Source organism: Bombina bombina, chromosome 3 (genome assembly GCF_027579735.1).
Source record: "Bombina bombina isolate aBomBom1 chromosome 3, aBomBom1.pri, whole genome shotgun sequence".
In the NCBI taxonomy this organism is placed as follows: domain Eukaryota; kingdom Metazoa; phylum Chordata; class Amphibia; order Anura; family Bombinatoridae; genus Bombina; species Bombina bombina.
Genome location: NC_069501.1, coordinates 815575840 through 815595296, shown reverse-complemented (window position 1 = coordinate 815595296; position 19457 = coordinate 815575840). Strand labels below are relative to the sequence as shown.

General features: G+C 40.5%; 1 protein-coding gene across 3 annotated transcripts in view; it reads right to left on the bottom strand.

Annotated features, from left to right (window-relative positions):
* Window positions 1–19457, bottom strand: part of DCUN1D2 (defective in cullin neddylation 1 domain containing 2) — a 181433-nt gene that overhangs the window by 135545 nt on the left and 26431 nt on the right. For all 3 annotated transcript variants that reach the window (XM_053707757.1, XM_053707759.1, XM_053707758.1), the window contains one exon: window positions 7564–7732. In XM_053707757.1, the coding sequence (XP_053563732.1) occupies window positions 7564–7732 (169 nt within the window). The remainder of the gene's footprint in view (window positions 1–7563; window positions 7733–19457) is intronic.

The window sequence follows — 19457 nt, the reverse complement described above, 5'->3', positions numbered from 1 at the left end:
TGCGGTGTAGGGTACGGGTTACAGCTAGGTGGCCTGCTAAGGGGATGTCGTGGCCTATCTTGAGGATTTCTTGACGGTATTTGTGGGGCACTACCAGCTGTCGCCTACGCTGTCCCCTTTTCTCTGTCCAGCGGTATAGTTTCCCTTTTTCCCATAAGAATGTTTCATTATCTGCCCCGCCCCCTCCGGTCTCTGCTCGTTCCCGGTACTTTTGTAAGGTCGGGTCAGTCTTAGACTCTGTCTCGAAAGCATCTGGGGTGTCCCAGGGTATGGGGCCTAACATGTCAGGCAAGGTCGGGGTAGGTCTTACCTGTGTCTCCCGCACTGGTGAGAGTTCTCGCTCCGTCCGGGCTTGGGCCCGTGTAGTCACTGGGTCCGCCTCGTTGTTGCATACTGGAGCATAGGCAGAAGTCATGGGGCCCAAATCATTGCCCAGTAGTACTTCGGCAGGTAAATTATCCATTATGCCCACGTTCACAGCCCCCTTTCCCGCTCCCCAATCAAGATGCACTTTAGCTGTTGGAATTTTGTACACATCCCCCCCCGCCACTCTAACGGCCACAGTCTGTCCAGATCGCTTGTGCTCCGGCACCAAATGACTCTGTACCAGCGTGATAGTAGCCCCTGTGTCTCTCAATCCCTCGGTAGATCGCCCCTCGAGCCATACCTTCTGCCGATGGTGCTGGCGGTTATCTGAGGCAGCATATACAGGGTCCGCCTCGTGAAGCGGCCCCAAATATTCCTCCATAGGGGCCTCTTGGTTAACACAGAGGGTCCGGGCCGGACGATATGCCCCAGAGGGGTAATTGTAATTCCTGGGTGTCTGGTGCGTATTAAGGGGGCAGCTAGCCATGAAATGCCCTGGTTGCTTGCATCGGTGGCAAGTCGGTCTGGGACGCTCAGAGCTGTTATTGGGTGGTCCTGAGTTTCGGGCGGGCCCTGCGGGCACCGGGGCTCGGAATTCAGCACGAGGGGGTGCACGGTAAACCTCTCTGGGTTCGTGAAGACGGGAGTCATAATGTTCATCGGCCAATTTGGCTGCTTCTTCTAAGGTAGAAGGTCGCCTGTCTCGCAGCCATTCCTTCCCTTGCTGTTCCATGCCATTATAAAAATGTTCTAAGAGAAACAATTGTAAAATTTCCTCACCAGTCACCGCTTTACTTCCGCTCATCCAGTGATTTGCCGCTCTCCGCATTCGGTGCGCCCATTCCATATGGGTATCGTTAGGCTTCTTTTTCGTGCCCCGAAACTGTCGGCGATACGCGTCCGGAGTTACTGCGTACCTTCGCAACAGTGTCTCCTTAACTAGCTCATACTGTGTCACTTCCTCAGCACCCAGAGTACGAAAGGCTTCCAGGGCTCGCCCGGATAGTTTCCCAGACAATATCGTGGGCCACTCCCTGTTGGGAATCTGGTGCAGGGCACATTGCCTTTCGAAGTCCGCCAAATATTCATCAATCCCTGTCTCGCTCTCTAGGAAGGGTCGAAATGCCGCATAGGGTATCTTGGGCCTCCCAGCATTTTCGACAGGGATGATTACCTGCGGGGCTTCAGCATTGCGGTGTGCGTTCGCTAGGTTGAGTTCGTGGGCTCGAGTCTCTCGTATATCCTTGTCCGCTTCCGCCATCAACTGCTGTACCAATTCCATGGAGGGGTTCGGCCCGTACAGTGAGAGCCTCTCCCGAACAATCCTGGTTTTTTCGTCACTAATCGTGGTCGGTGTTTCCGCCATTGTGAAGCTCTGATCCAGTTCGGTCAATTCTGCGATCAGCTCTCTCCTCGGCCGGTTGCTGGCGTACCCCCCTCTGCTTTCAAGTAAATCCTTTAGGGTTGTACGCTTCAATTTTTCGTAAGCGCTCTCCATCCGTTCTGTACCTCTCCTAGGAAATCCAGGAAAAATCCCACCGCTGCCGCCAAATGTTACGGTTACCCTTAGTCTCGCTGAGAGATGGACCGCTTAGTAGCCTGGATTCCTATTGCTGAAGAGGGGAGAAACTGCTCTCCATAGTATTCTATATGAGTCTCGCAAATGTAGAATAATCCCCCTTAGCTGTAGTACAGCTAGGATACCCTTCTGCCCACAAAACGAGTCAACGCTGCGATTGAGGGACAACCAAGAACTGAGGACTGGGATGCCCAGCCTGCTTTTTATTTAGGTTACATGCACACAGGGCACTCCCAGGGGGGGAAGCATAAAATCCCCCATCACACATTTAGACAAAGCCCTTGGACAGGCCACCGCAGATAACAAGTACACACAAGAAAACAATTGAGTCCTTCTTATCACCTAGCAGTGAATGCTTATCACAAACTTAATTACAGTACACAATATGCTAGGAAACCTGCCTCAGAAAATAGTTTTCTCAAAACTGAACAGAGTTAACCCTTTATGAAATGATACTTGTTACAGTTTTCTTGGAGCCCTTCTTAGGCGCTGGCTTGGCTGGTTCAGGCATTGCTGCTGGGAAATAAGTTTCTTCACAACAAAATAACTAATGCTTCTTGTCCAACCATTTGTGGATTTTGGGGATAGTATACAAAATCGGGATCCTAGGATACTTAGTTGTGCAAAAATCTCGGATGTGTTCAGAGTTGTGCCCTTGTTCGAAGCCTAATCTAATGAGACTATCTAGCTGGCGTTTGTATACCCCTGTCGGATCAGTTGGGAGTTGAGTATATGTATGTGTGTCTGCAAGCTGTTCCAGGATATCTGCTCTGTAGTCAGAATAATTTAAAAGGACAATGGACCGCCCTTATCTGCGGGCCTAATGACTACAGAGGAGTCACCCTGAAGAGCTTGCATGGCACCACGCTCCTGTTTGGATAAATTGTGTTTCCAAGGGGTGTAGGTTCTCTCATAGTCTACATACATACACACAAACACAAACTATACTCTCTATAAAGGTAGAGCAATCGCCTCTAAGAGAAGACAAAATGTCAGATAAATAGGGCATAGAGGGGAAATACTATATAATGAACAGTGTCTGTCCACCTAATAGGCAATTCACCACATAGCAAAAGGTAAGGATGAAGGGAACAGCTATAATTTTTAACTCCTAAAATTGAGCAATCAATTGTTTCTTAGGTAAACAGATACATACAAATATATGAGTAGAATAGGACCCCATTTATATTACTCCTCTATGTATAGTTGTGCAGTATTTATACTATGAGGGCAAAGGCAGCAGTACTTTAAGAACAACTCTTTATGTTTTTCTAGTTGGTAAGCCTGCCCAGAGGGCAGTCTATGTGTTAATAAAAAAAAAATTAACTACAGAAAAAAACAAAATTATCAAAAAACAAATAACCCTAATCCCTATGAAAATTAAAAAGCCCACCCCACAATAAAAACACCCCCTAATCTAATGCCCTAAGTTAAACAGCTCTTTTGCAGTTACAAAACATTCTAAGTCCCCCCTAACAGTAAAACCCACTAACCTACCCAAAAATAAATAAACCTAACACTAAAAAACCTAAACTATCCATTGCCCTGAAAAGGGCATTTGTATGGGCATTGCCCTTAAAAGGGCATTCAGCTCTTTTGCTGCCCATCCCTAATCAGAAAAAAAACAAAAAAAAAAAACCTGTCTAAACCCCCCCAAAATAAAGTGCTTTTTGTAGGGCATTGCCCTAAGTTAAACAGCTCTTTTGCAGTTACCAAATATTATAAGTCCCCCTAACAGTAAAACCCACCACCCACCAAACACCCCAAAATAAACCTAACACTAAAAAACCTAAAGTATCCTTTGCCCTGAAAAGGGCATTTGTATGGGCATTGCCCTTAAAAGGGCATTCAGCTCTTTTGCTGCCCATCCCTAATCTAAAAAAAAATAAAAACCTAAGTCTAACCCCCAAAAATTAAACCCAAGTTTAAATTAAGCTAAAATTACAGAAAATAATAAAATCTAATATTAAAGAAAATTAAAAAACAAACATTCAATTTTAAAAAATTATACCTATTCCATATGAAAATAAAAAAGACCCCCCCAAAATAAAAACACCCCCTACTCTAAGAATAAACTACCAGTAGCCCTTAAAAGGGGCTTTTTGCAGGGCATTGCCCCAAGATAAACAGCCCTTTTACATTAAAAATACACAAAGTCTCCCCATAACAGTAAAACTCCCCACCCACCAAACACCCCCAAAATAAAAAATCTAACACTAAAAAACCTAAACTACCTATTTCCCAGAAAAGGGTATTTGTTGGACATTGCCCTTAAAAGGCCATTTAGCTCTTTTACAAAATGCCCACCCTAATCTATATTTAAAAAAAAAACAACCAAAAATTTAAAACAAACCTAAGTCTAACCCCCAGGTTGGTACTAACCGTTCCTGAAGTCCGGCAGAGAAGGTCCTGTCCCATGCGGTGAAGTCTTCTCCCAAGCATCGACCTCTTCTTTCTTCTTCCAGGAACATCCAGCGCGGAGCTGAAGACCGGCGACTGCGGAGCCATGGAGCGTGGAGGATCCTCTTCGTACGATCACCGCCGTACACTGGATTGTGAATTCAAGGTATGCGATTAAAAATGGGGTCCCTTAAATTCCTATCGGCTGATTTGATTCTTCAAATTCAAATCAGCCAATAGGATGAGAGCTACTGAAATTCTATTGGCTGATTTGAATAGCGAATAGAATTTCAGTAGCTCTCATCCTATAGGCTGTTTACTGTTAGGGGGGGACTTTGTGGATTTTTAATATAAAAGAGTTGTTTATCTTGGGGCAATGCCCTGCAAAAAGCCCTTTTAAAGGCTACTTGCAGTTTATTCTTAGATTAAGGGGTGTTTTTATTTCGGGGGGGGGGGCTTTTTTATTTTCATAGGGATTAGGTTTAATTTTGTAAATTTTGGTAATTTGTTTTTTGTTTTGTAATGTTAGCTTTTTTATTTTTTTGTAACTTTAGTATTTTTTAGTTTAGGTAATGTGTGTTAATTTAGGGGGTGTTAGGTTAGGGGGTTTAGTAATTTAATTAGGTTTATTGAGATGTGGGTGGTTGACAGTTAAGGGATTAAGGGGCTAATTACTTTATTATTTTGCGGTGTGTGGGTTTGCGGTGTATGTGTTAATACTTTATGTGGGAGGTTCAGGTTTTTGTTATACTTCGTGCGGGCGTTTTTTTTTTTGTTTTTTTTTAGTGCTCTGTTTGCCTTCACTGCATCCCAGTGGATTCCAAAAAAAGCAGGGTGCCACCACCCTGCCATTTTCGGAATCCACCTGGATGCAGCTTTCTCAATGGAATGATGCGCTGCCAACATTTCATTGAGGATGCGTGCGCAACTGCCGACGGACATTACAAACGCAATTATAGTATAGATTATAAATGCTGCTGAACTCCCATCTATATTTTTACAATCTATGCCCCATATTAATTATATAGAGGTACTTATATTCTAAGGGGATGTTTCTAGGATATAAAGGTATTATGGCCCTGGCATGTTAAATAATAATTCTGGACTTGCCTCTTTTGTCAGGGAATAATGCACAGCTTATGAACTAAGGTTTATAAATGATTGACTTTTAGCAGAGCAGGTCTCAAATACATCACATAGAATATGTGTGAAATAGATTTTTTTGATTATTTTTAAATAAAAATAATGGATTCAGATTCAAGGTAATAGATATGCTTTTAACAGGATATAGGTTTATATGTAACATATACATTTATATAAAACATACAAAGCAAAACTAAATACCCTGTCACATATTACACTTAGATCATAGATGGGGCTGTTATTTTGCTCCCTAAACTCATATGAGATTAGTATATTCTGTGTATTGGAGAGTGGAGAGCTTTGAAAGGATGCATGGTATGTGAGCAGTGCAGTGTCACAGTAAATGATCAGGGCTCTGAGCTGACATGAACAAAGGGTAACCTAATCAATCATGTATGCGCTCTAAGCGATTTATCAAGCTGAGGCGGACAGGGGAGCACATACGCGCCCCTGTTCTGCCGCAGCTAGCCTCTGGCGGGCTGAATCCCCCTGGCGGAATTCAACATTGCACACAAGCTCCATTTTGCGCTTGCCTGCAATTCCACACCCTGCCATGCACAGCCAATCACGCGTGGGCAGGAGCTGTCAATCTCCCTGGTCGGATTAGACTACGGAGATTGTTTTTCGCCACCTTAGAAGTGGCGAAAGGTTAGGAATGCAGCGGTCTAATGACCGCTGCTTCTTAAATACGGTGTGCAGGTTCTCTTGTGAGAACCTGCAGCTGTAGGGGCTCAAAGGATGGCGAAAGCCCTTAATAAATCGACCCCTTAACATGTTTATTACGGCTCTATGATGCATCCGATCTGCAGCTGGGAAGGAACGATATATAGGGTAATTTTCTCTTACCGGAACCTCTATCAACAGCTGCACCAACCACTTACTGAATGGCTTCAATAAGGTGTCCTAGAGGGAAAGGTGCTGGCGGGGTGAATGTAAAGTGCAGCTGCATGATTAATTAAGCTCTCCTGCTGTGCTGCCTGCTTCAAGCCTAGGAGAGATCTCACAGGACAGGAGCGGTCTGATGAGCCGACAGCAGTCTCATGTAATCAGTAAATATTTTCTTCTATTATCGCTTTACTGTTTACTGCTGCGGTCTCTGCTGCATGTTTGCGCTCTGTCATACCCCTAGCCCAAACAAGCATTTGAGGGTTGCTATTAGATATAGTAAGCCAAGAGTTTTACAAAAGTATCTAATAGCAAACCTCAAATGCTCGTTTGGGCTAGGGGTATGACAGAGAGCAAACAAGCAGCAGAGACCGCAACAGTAAACAGTGAAGCGATAATACAAGAGAATATTTACGGTTCACATGAGGCTGCTGTCGGCTCATCAGACAACTGCACTTGCACTGTGTGCATTGTTAATTCAGAGCCATTTATAAGCACCAGTGGTGCGGGAGCGTGACGAAGTTCAAAAACATAGAATCAATATCTTTACATGATAGCTATTACTGCTGTCTGCCATCACTTTAAGCCCTCACATCATTAAGTGGGAGAGGCGGGGTCACGTGACGTTGCACGATGACGTCACTAACCCATGAATCGATTCGGATCTCCACTTCATCGATGCAGCATTGCGATTATTTTCTGCACCCCTAATTCCTATATATATATATATATACACATCAGAGATGTAGAAATATTTATTTATAAATAAATAGAACATATTCTGTTATGTAAAGAACATTAGAATATGAAATAGTCATATTTTCATGTCGGGTTAGCGCAACTGAGAATTGCGATAGTGTTTGACTTAACTACTATGGGGGAATACGTGAACGCACACACGATATTCTAACTTCAGATTTTTGCGCTAGTTGGGTTACATGTAATACTAGCGCAACCCGACTAGCGCAAAATTCTTAATTCTAGCATTGTAAGCGCAAAATACCGCTCCACTTGTAATGTGGCCCAAAATACTGTAGGTATATTAAGGGCAGAAAACTATTTTTCAAAACAAATTAAAATCTGCAATACATTTTAATTAAAAAAAATTCCATGCAACAAATAGCTACCATAAGAATACATGTATAATGCTCCAGTTTTTTAAAATAGAAGGATTACTGTTTTCTACATACCCAAGATCTGTCATTCCATCAATAAACTCTTTTTTGCTGAATTCACATTGTGTGGCAGCTCTAAACTTCCATGCGATAACCAATACACTAGTACTGGCAGGGTCCAAGTGTAAATCATCACAAAATAATTGGATTCCATCTATTCCTATCTTGTTTTCATCTTGAGGATCTGTAATTATTAAAAAAAAAAATCATTAAAATTTAAACAACATCTGATTTAAAGCCAAGGAGTGAGTTCTAAACAATTTAATTTAAAGGGACATTCTGGTCACAATATAAATGCACTTAGACTATACCTAAATTATATCTTTGAATAGAAACACTGTTTCTATTTTTTTCTCTGTTTCAAATTTTTTTTTCACTGTCAAATTTTTTCTCTGTACATGCATGTGAAGCATAGCTAGATATGTTCAGTGCACCAGTACTTTAAAGTGAATGTCAATTTTGATGCTAAAGTGCCCGGTTTTTAAAAATTTGATTAAAAACAGGGGCACTATAATTCTTCAAAATTTTCATTTCACTCCTGTTGTGAAAAAAAACAAACTTACCTTTTAATCTTGACAGCAGCTCCAGCTTCCTCCACCCGTCGCAAAGCCTCTTCCTGGGTCTAAAATGAGGAATCAGGCTTCCTCCAATCACGGCGTTGAATCAGACACCGATTTCCCCCGGTGGGGGAAGCCGTGATTGGAGAATGACCTATCCATCATTTCTGATGTCAGAAATAGCTTGCAACGACCGGAGGAAGCTGGAGCTGCTGTCAAGTTTAAAAGTTACGTTTTTTTTCACAACAGGAGTGAAATGTAAATTTTGATGAATTAAAGTGCCCCTGTTTTTAATCAAATTTTTAAAAACCGGGCACTTTAGCATCAAAATTGACATTCACTTTAAATATTGTAGTTGCTCAGAGCACCAGTGGGGCTTGTATCATGTCAGCAATTAACAAATTGAGTAATTAACAGATGGTAAAAGCACCTTAGGCTCTCTAAGCAATTGCTGTGTTTAAATTGCTGGTGCACGGTGCATACTTAAAGGGACACTGAACCCAAATTTTTTCTTTCATGATTCAGATAGAGCATGCAATTTTAAGCAACTTTCTAATTTACTCCTATTATCAATTTTCTTTGTTCTCTTTCTATCTTTATATGAAAAAGAAGGCATCTAAGCTTTTTTTCTTGGTTCAGAACTCTGGACAGCAGTTTTTGATTGGTGGATGAATTTATCCACCAATCAGCAAGGACAACCTAGGTTGTTTACCAAAAATGGGCCGGCATCTAAACTTACATTCTTGCATTTCAAATAAAGATACCAAGAGAATAAAGAACATTTGATAATAGGAGTAAATTAGAAAGTTGCTTAAAATTCCATTTTCTATTTGAATCACAAAAGAAAACATTTGGGTTCGGTGTCCCTTTAAATACACTTTTGAAAGAGCTATAGCTTTTATTAGAAGCATTTTTGCGAATACATAATGCTTCTATTCAAAACTAAAATTGATCCATGTGGATTTCAATTTTGGATGTAATTTCCCTTTAAATTAGCAATTTTTTCATCTTAGCAAGGAAGTTTTAAAAAAAACCAAAAAAAACCACGAGTGAACATATTATGCACATAATACTTTACAGCTGCACAGAACAGATTCAAATATGTTATACAAAGATGGGCTGCCTGGAGAAAGCTCATTTTATTCTGCTTACAGACTTGGGCCATGAAGCCTCTGATTGGCTGTACCACTCTGGTCTAGCTCTGAAATGAAATGAAGGGCTTGCAACAAGGTAACAGAACTGAAGACTGCACATGTAGTAATGTTATACTTATTTTGTGCAAAACAATAGAATTAAAACTAAGATAAAAATTTTTTTTATTTTCTCTACAAAAATGTTGGAATGGAAGTGTTATATTATTTTTTATGTCATCTTCAGTAACATCTCTAGGTGTGAACTAAGAAGTCATTTAGTCATGTACTGCTTTTGTGCTACACAGCAATAGGCACCATCGCTGGAGGAACCCTTTGTGCAGAATTACATATAAATGTATCTGCACCACCACTAACCAATTCTATGTATTTCCTGTACTGTTATAAGCCTGTGCAGTGACACTATTACAGAATGCACTACTCTTGGTATCTATACACAACAGCACATATTACTGCTTACCTCTCACATCTAGTACTACGTATTTAGCATTTATAGTAGTACAATCAGTTACATATGCAATATGAACTATTCTGTTTGCCCCTCAGGGCTGCCCTTGTTATTTAGGACATTCTAGTGCAAACACTGCATTATCTAACTTATAAAGCATGTCATATTTGCACTACTGACACTCCAACTCTATGTGTTTAACCACAGCAAATGGGTTAAAGTGACAGTGAAAAACATAATTTATGTAAGAACTTACCTGATAAATTCATTTCTTTCATATTAGCAAGAGTCCATGAGCTAGTGACGTATGGGATATACATTCCTACCAGGAGGGGCAAAGTTTCCCAAACCTCAAAATGCCTATAAATACACCCCTCACCACACCCACAAATCAGTTTAACGAATAGCCAAGAAGTGGGGTGATAAGAAAAAAGTGTGAAGCATAAATATAAGGAATTGGAATAATTGTACTTTATACAAAAAAAATCATAACCACCACAAAAAAAGGGTGGGCCTCATGGACTCTTGCTAATATGAAAGAAATGAATTTTATCAGGTAAGTTCTTACATAAATTATGTTTTCTTTCATGTAATTAGCAAGAGTCCATGAGCTAGTGACGTATGGGATAATGACTACCCAAGATGTGGATCTTCCACGCAAGAGTCACTAGAGAGGGAGGGATAAAATAAAGACAGCCAATTCCGCTGAAAATAATCCACACCCAAAATAAAGTTCAAATCTTATAATGAAAAAAACTGAAATTATAAGCAGAAGAATCAAACTGAAACAGCTGCCTGAAGTACTTTTCTACCAAAAACTGCTTCAGAAGAAGAAAACACATCAAAATGGTAGAATTTAGTAAAAGTATGCAAAGAAGACCAAGTTGCTGCTTTGCAAATCTGATCAACCGAAGCTTCATTCCTAAACGCCCAGGAAGTAGAAACTGACCTAGTAGAATGAGCTGTAATCCTTTGAGGCGGAGTTTTACCCGACTCGACATAAGCATGATGAATTAAAGATTTCAACCAAGATGCCAAAGAAATGGCAGAGGCCTTCTGACCTTTCCTAGAACCAGAAAAGATAACAAATAGACTAGAAGTCTTTCGGAAATTCTTAGTAGCTTCAACTACATCCAAAGAATGCAATGATCTCTCCTTAGAATTCTTAGGATTAGGACATAATGAATGAACCACAATTTCTCTGCTAATGTTGTTAGAATTCACAACCTTAGGTAAAAATTTAAAAGAAGTTCGCTACACCGCCTTATCCTGATGAAAAATCAGAAAAGGAGACTCACAAGAAAGAGCAGATAATTCAGAAACTCTTCTAGCAGAAGAGATGGCCAAAAGAAACAAAACTTTCCAAGAAAGTAATGAATGTCCAATGAATGCATAGGTTCAAACGGAGGAGCTTGAAGAGCCCCCAGAACCAAATTCAAACTCCAAGGAGGAGAAATTGACTTAATGACAGGTTTTATACGAACCAAAGCTTGTACAAAACAATGAATATCAGGAAGATTAGCAATCTTTATGTGAAAAAGAACAGAAAGAGCAGAGATTTGTCCTTTCAAGGAACTTGCAGACAAACCTTTATCCAAACCATCCTGAAGAAACTGTAGAATTCTCAGAATTCTAAAAGAATGTCAGGAAAAATGATGAGAAAGACACCAAGAAATATAAGTCTTCCAGACTCGATAATATATCTTCCTAGATACAGATTTACGAGCCTGTAACATAGTATTAATCACAGAGTCAGAGAAACCTCTTTGACTAAGAATCAAGCGTTCAATCTCCATACCTTTAAATTTAAGGATTTGAGATCCTGATGGTAAAAAGGACCTTGCGACAAAAGGTCTGATCTTAACGGAAGAGTCCATGGTTGGCAAGAGGCCATCCGGACAAGATCCGCATACCAAAACCTGTGAGGCCATGCTGGAGCCACCAGCAGAACAAACAAGCATTCCTTCAGAATCTTGGAGATTACTCTTGGAAGAAGAACTAGAGGCGGAAAGATATAGGCAGGATGATACTTCCAAGGAAGTGACAATGCATCCACTGCTTCCGCCTGAGGATCCCTGGATCTGGACAGATACCTGGGAAGTTTCTTGTTTAGATGAGAAGCCATCAGATCTATTTCTGGAAGTCCCCACATTTGAACAATCTGAAGAAATACCTCTGGGTGAAGAGACCATTCGCCCGGATGTAACGTTTGGCGACTGAGATAATCCGCTACCCAATTGTCTATACCTGGGATATGAACCGCAGAAATTAGACAGGAGCTGGATTCCGCCCTTACCAGTATTCAAGATACTTCTTTCATAGCCAGAGGACTGTGAGTCCCTCCTTGATGATTGATATATGCCACAGTTGTGACATTGTCTGTCTGAAAACAAATGAACAATTCTCTCTTTAGAAGAGGCCATGACTGAAGAGCTCTGAAAATTGCACGGAGTTCCAAAATATTGATTGGTAATCTCACCTCCTGAGATTCCCAAACCCCTTGTGCTGTCAGAGACCCCCAAACAGCTCCCCAACCTGTCAGACTTGCATCTGTTGAAATTACAGTCCAGGTCGGAAGAACAAAAGAAGCCCCCTGAATTAAACGATGGTGATCTGTCCACCACGTCAGAGAGTGTCGTACAATCGGTTTTAAAGATTTTAATTGAGATATCTTTGTGTAATCCCTGCACCACTGGTTCAGCATACAGAGCTGAAGAGGTCGCATGTGAAAACGAGCAAAGGGGATCGCGTCCGATGCAGCAGTCATAAGACCTAGAATTTCCATGCATAAGGCTACCGAAGGGAATGATTGAGACTGAAGGTTTCGACAAGCTGAGATCAATTTTAGACGTTTTTTGTCTGTCAGAGACAGAGTCATGGACACTGAATCTATCTGGAAACCTAAAAAGGTTACCCTTGTCTGAGGAATCAATGAACTTTTCGGTAAATTGATCCTCCAACCATGATCTCGAAGAAACAACACAAGTCGATTCGTATGAGATTCTGCTAAATGTGAAGACTGAGCAAGTACCAAGATATCGTCCAAATAAGGAAATACCACAATACCCTGTTCTCTGATTACAGACAGAAGGGCACCGAGAACCTTTGCAAAAATTCTTGGAGCTGTTGCTAGGCCAAACGGCAGAGCCACAAACTGGTAATGCTTGTCTAGGAAAGAGAATCTCAGAAACTGATAGTGATCTGGATGAATCGGAATATGCAGATATGCATCCTGTAAATCTATTGTGGACATATAATGCCCTTGCTGAACAAAAGGCAGGATAGTCCTTACAGTTACCATTTTGAACGTTGGTATCCTTACATAACGATTCAATATTTTTAGATCCAGAACTGGTCTGAAGGAATTCTCCTTCTTTGGTACAATGAAGAGATTTGAATAAAACCCTAGCCCCTGTTCCAGAACTGGAACTGGCATAATTACTCCAGCCAACTCTAGATCTGAAACACATTTCAGAAATGCTTGAGCCTTCGCTGGAATTACTGGGACACGGGAAAGAAAAAATCTCTTTGCAGGAGGCCTTATCTTGAAGCCAATTCTGTACCCTTCTGACACAATGTTCTGAATCCAAAGATTGTGAATTGAATTGATCCAAATTTCTTTGAAAAATCGTAATCTGCCCCCTACCAGCTGGACTGGAATGAGGGCCGCACCTTCATGTGGACTTGGGAGCTGGCTTTGGTTTTCTAAAAGACTTGGATTTATTCCAGACTGGAGATGGTTTCCAAACTGATACCGCTCCTGTGGGTGAAGGATCAGGCTTTTGTTCCTTGTGACGAAAGGAACGAAAACGATTATTAGACCTAAATTTACCTTTAGATTTTTTATCCTGTGGTAAAAAAGTTCCTTTCCCTCCAGTAACAATTGAGATAATAGAATCCAACTGAGAACCAAATAATTTATTACCCTGGAAAGAAAGGGAAAGCAGAGTAGACTTAGAAGACATATCAGCATTCCAAGTTTTAAGCCATAAAGCTCTTCTAGCTAAAATAGCTAGAGACATATACCTGACATCAACTCTAATGATATCAAAGATGGCATCACAAATAAAGTTATTAGCATGTTGAAGAAGATTAACAATGCTATGAGAATTATGATCGGATACTTGTTGCGCTAAAGCTTCTAACCAAAAAGTTGAAACTGCAGCAACATCCACTAAAGATATAGCAGGTCTAAGAAGATTACCTGAACATAAGTAAACTTTTCTTAGAAAGGATTCAATTTTCCTATCTAAAGGATCCTTAAAGGAAGTACTATCTGCCGTAGGAATAGTAGTGCGTTTAGCAAGAGTGGAGATAGCCCCATCAACCTTAGGGATGTTGTCCCAAAACTCTAATCTGTCAGATGGCACAGGATATAATTGCTTAAAACGTTTAGAAGGAGTAAATTAATTACCCAAATTATTCCATTCCCTGGAGATTACTTCAGAAATAGCATCAGGGACAGGAAAAACTCTGGAATAACTACAGGAGATTTAAAAACCTTATTTAAACGTTTAGATTTAGTATCAAGAGGACCAGAATCCTCTATTTCTAATGCAATTAGGACTTCTTTAAGTAAAGAACGAATAAATTCCATTTTGAATAAATATGAAGATTTATCAGCATCAATCTCTGAAACAGAATCCTCTGAACCAGAGGAATCATTATCAGAATCAGAATGATGATGAAAAATGAGAAGTTTTAAAAGACCTTTTACGTTTACTAGAAGGAGGAATAACAGACATAACCTTCTTAATGGATTTAGAAACAAAATCTCTTATGTTAACAGGAACACTCTGAGTATTAGATGTTGATGGAACAGCAACAGGTAATGTAACATTACTAAAGGAAATATTATCTGCATTAACAAGTTTGTCTTGACATTAGCTGGAGGAACAGATACCACAAGTTTACAGCAGATACACTTAACTTTGGTAGATCCAGCACCAGGCAGCGACTTTCCTGAAGCATCTTCTGACTCAGGGTCAATCTGGGACATCTTGCAATATGTAATAGAAAAAACAACATATAAAGCAAAATTGATCAAATTCCTTAAATGACAGTTTCAGGAATGGGAAAAAATGCCAGTGAACAAGCTTCTAGCAACCAGAAGCAATAAATAATGAGACTTAAATAATGTGGAGACAATAGTGACGCCCATATTTTTTAGCGCCAAAAAAGACGCCCACATTATTTGGCGCCTAAATGCTTTTGGCACCAAAAATGACGCCACATCCGGAACGCCGACACTTTTGGCGCAAAAAAACGTAAAAAAATGACGCAACCTCCGGCGACACGTATGACGCCGGAAACAGAAAATAATTTTTTGCGCCAAAAAAGTCTGCGCCAAGAATGACGCAATAAAATAAAATATTTTCAGCCCCCGCGAGCCTAACAGCCCACTGGGAAAAAAGTCAAATTTTTAAGGTAAGAAAAAAATGATTTATTCATATGCATTATCCCAAATATGAAACTGACTGTCTGCAATAAGGAACGTTGAACATCCTGAGTCAAGGCAAATAAATGTTTGAACACATATATTTAGAACTTTATATAAAAGTGCCCAACCATAGCTTAGAGTGTCACAGAAAATAAGACTTACTTACCCCAGGACACTCATCTACATGTAGTAGAAAGCCAAACCAGTACTGAAACGAGAATCAGTAGAGGTAATGGTATATATAAGAGTATATCGTCGATCTGAAAAGGGAGGTAAGAGATGAATCTCTACGACCGATAACAGAGAACCTATGAAATAGACCCCGTAGAAGGAGATCATAGAATTCAAATAGGCAATACTCTCCTCACATCCCTCTGACATTCACTGCACGCTGAGAGGAAAACCGGGCTCCAACCTGCTGCGGAGCGCATATCAACGTAGAATCTAGCACAAACTTACTTCACCACCTCCATAGGAGGCAAAGTTTGTAAAACTGATTTGTGGGTGTGGTGAGGAGTGTATTTATAGGCATTTTGAGGTTTGGGAAACTTTACCCCTCCTGGTAGGAATGTATATCCCATACGTCACTAGCTCATGGACTCTTGCTAATTACATGAAAGAAAAATAAATTTGACCCATCAGTGCTGAGTATTTAACCCCTGCAAAGTGGTTAGTTATAATACTGCTCAGAAAACTGCTGCTCTAATCAGCAGCAGTATCACAGATGGGTCATGTGGCGGCTGCTGCTGATTGGCTTACTGTCTGTATCTACTTAGGACTAGCAGTTTTTTATGACTATGGTGCAGTACTTTAACTATGTGTTCAACTCCTTTGTGGGGTTAAACAAAGCACAGCAGGGACTTATGAATTAGAGCATGTTATTTTAGCACTATGATGTCCAATTAAAGGGACATGAAAGTCAAAATTAAATATTTATAGCTCAGTCCATACAGTTAAGAGATTTTTTAAATTACATTTTTATCTTGTTTACTCTGTTCTCTTTTTATACTTTGTTGAAAAGCATACCTATGTGGGCTCAGGAATAGCAATGCAATACTGGGACCTAGATGGTGATGATTGGCAGGTGCACAAATATGCCTCTTTTCATTTGCTCACCAGATATGGTAGCTCCCTTTAGTGCATTGCTGCTCTAGAGCTGACTTTAAAGGGACAGTTTACCCTAAAAATATCTCCCCTTTAATTTGTTCCCAATGATCCATTTACCTGCTGGAGTGTATTAAATTGTTTACATATCGCCCCTTTATATTTATATCGCCATTTTAAATAGATGATTTTTCCTGTGGTACCCCTACCTATACTGAAAGTTTCTATACTTAAGTATAGGCTTTAAAAAGAAATTACACTCTCTAAGTACGGGGGATTTGGTATACAAACAGAGATAAGTTAAGAAAGCATTTATGTGTAAGAAAGGGATAACGTAAGGAGAAAAGATATCTGCAAGCTCAACCCATTTTGATTGGTTGTGGTGTCAAAGAACAAATCCAGCTATTTCATATGCAACATTAAACCTAAAGAAGCAATTTAGAATACATTGTATGCTCTGCTGCTGGTGTAACAAGTCATTGGAAACACATTAAAGGGAAAAACAATTTTACAGTATACTGCCACTTAAAGTGAATGTAAACTTTCATGAATCAGTGCCCGGATTTTAAAAATACTATTAAAGTGATGGTAAACACAGAAATATTACTAAGTGCCATCTTTAAGTAAATGCCTTATCAATATGAACGTTTTTGGGTTTTTTTCAAACATACCTTCTATTTTTTATTATATGCCAATAAATAAACTATTCACTGCCGTGTATCCGCCGTCCCCACTCTAAACACTCTTTTTTTCTTCTTCCTATGACCGCATCGCATTAGCCCTATTGCGATGCATGTCAGTTGACAGGCTTTTTATAATAGCCTACGTTTGTCTCCTCAATGCGCATGCGAGTAAGTCTGTGTCACGTCATGGTACTCAAACAGAAGTCGTCACCATGCGCGTTCACGATACTAAACAGACATAAGCATTTCTTCCAAGGGGAGTTTCTTACTCGCAACATTGTAAATACTGAATCGTAGTTTTTTTTTATGATTCAGTGTTTATTTGGATAGGCGCCAGCAGCGTCTGTGTGAAATCTTGAGCATGCACATAGTGAGCCGATACTGGAGCGCGCATCAACAGTGGGCAGAACTGTTATTTCGAAAAGATTACATTGGCCCTTACTGTGACGTTACAGAGGTGCAACCCTCTGTCAACGTCACTTAGTGTATGCTTTCTGAAGCGGTGTTAAGGCGGTCTAGCAAACTTTGACAGGTGAGAAATCTAGTTATATTTTTTTAATAAAAAGCAAATATGAAATAAAAATCATGTGAATATGCTAGTTAAGGGGTGACAAATTGAAATATGCATTGTGGTATACACAACATTTACAATTACTTTAAAAACAGGGGCACTATCATTCATGAAAGTTTACATTGCAGTGTTTAAAAAAAATATATATATATTTACCTTTTTCTGCAGCCAAGCCGGACCAGCGATCCCCCGTCTGCTTCTCATGCTGTAGTTAGCACAGCAATGACAAAACCGGCTTCCTCCAATCACGGCGTGGCCTCAGGAAATGTTTGCTCTGGGGTGCTTGCCATGATTTGAGGAAGCCGGATTTGTCATTGCTGACGTAGGTACAGAGGAGCTGCGAGCGGGGGATCGCTGGTCCGACTTTGCTGCAGAAAAACATAATTTATGCTTACCTGATAAATTCCTTTCTTCTGTTGTGTGATCAGTCCACGGGTCATCATTACTTCTGGGATATAACTCCTCCCCAACAGGAAATGCAAGAGGATTCACCCAGCAGAGCTGCATATAGCTCCTCCCCTCTACGTCAGTCCCAGTCATTCGACCAAGAATCAACGAGAAAGGAGTAACCAAGGGTGAAGTGGTGACTGGAGTATAATTTAAAAAATATTTACCTGCCTTAAAAACAGGGCGGGCCGTGGACTGATCACACAACAGAAGAAAGGAATTTATCAGGTAAGCATAAATTATGTTTTCTTCTGTTATGTGTGATCAGTCCACGGGTCATCATTACTTCTGGGATACCAATACCAAAGCAAAAGTACACGGATGACGGGAGGGATAGGCAGGCTCATTATACAGAAGGAACCGCTGCCTGAAGAACCTTTCTCCCAAAAATAGCCTCCGAAGAAGCAAAAGTGTCAAATTTGTAAAATTTGGAAAAAGTATGAAGCGAAGACCAAGTTGCAGCCTTGCAAATCTGTTCAACAGAGGCCTCATTCTTAAAGGCCCAAGTGGAAGCCACAGCTCTAGTGGAGTGAGCTGTAATTCTTTCAGGAGGCTGCTGTCCAGCAGTCTCATAGGCTAAACGTATTATGCTACGAAGCCAAAAAGAGAGAGAGGTAGCAGAAGCTTTTTGACCTCTCCTCTGTCCAGAATAAACGACAAACAGGGAAGAAGTTTGACGAAAATCTTTAGTTGCCTGCAAGTAGAACTTGAGGGCACGAACTACATCCAGATTGTGTAGAAGACGTTCCTTCTTTGAAGAAGGATTTGGACACAAGGATGGAACAACAATCTCTTGATTGATATTCCTGTTAGTGACTACCTTAGGTAAGAACCCAGGTTTAGTACGCAGAACTACCTTGTCTGAGTGAAAAATCAGATAAGGAGAATCACAATGTAATGCTGATAACTCAGAGACTCTTCGAGCCGAGGAAATAGCCATTAAAAACAGAACTTTCCAAGATAACAATTTTATATCAATGGAATGAAGGGGTTCAAACGGAACACCCTGTAAAACGTTAAGAACTAAGTTTAAACTCCATGGTGGAGCAACAGCTTTAAACACAGGCTTGATCCTAGCTAAAGCCTGACAAAAGGCCTGGACGTCTGGATTTTCTGACAGACGCCTGTGTAACAAGATGGACAGAGCTGAAATCTGTCCCTTTAATGAACTAGTCGATAAACCCTTTTCTAAGCCTTCTTGTAGAAAGGACAATATCCTAGGGATCCTAACCTTACTCCAGGAGTAACGTTTGGATTCGCACCAGTATAGGTATTTACGCCATATTTTATGATAAATCTTTCTGGTAACAGGCTTCCTAGCCTGTATCAGGGTATCAATAACCGACTCAGAAAAACCACGTTTTGATAAAATCAAGCGTTCAATTTCCAAGCAGTCAGCTTCAGAGAAGTTAGATTTTGATGTTTGAACGGACCCTGTATCAGAAGGTCCTGTCTTAGAGGTAGAGACCAAGGCGGACAGGATGACATGCCCACTAGATCTGCATACC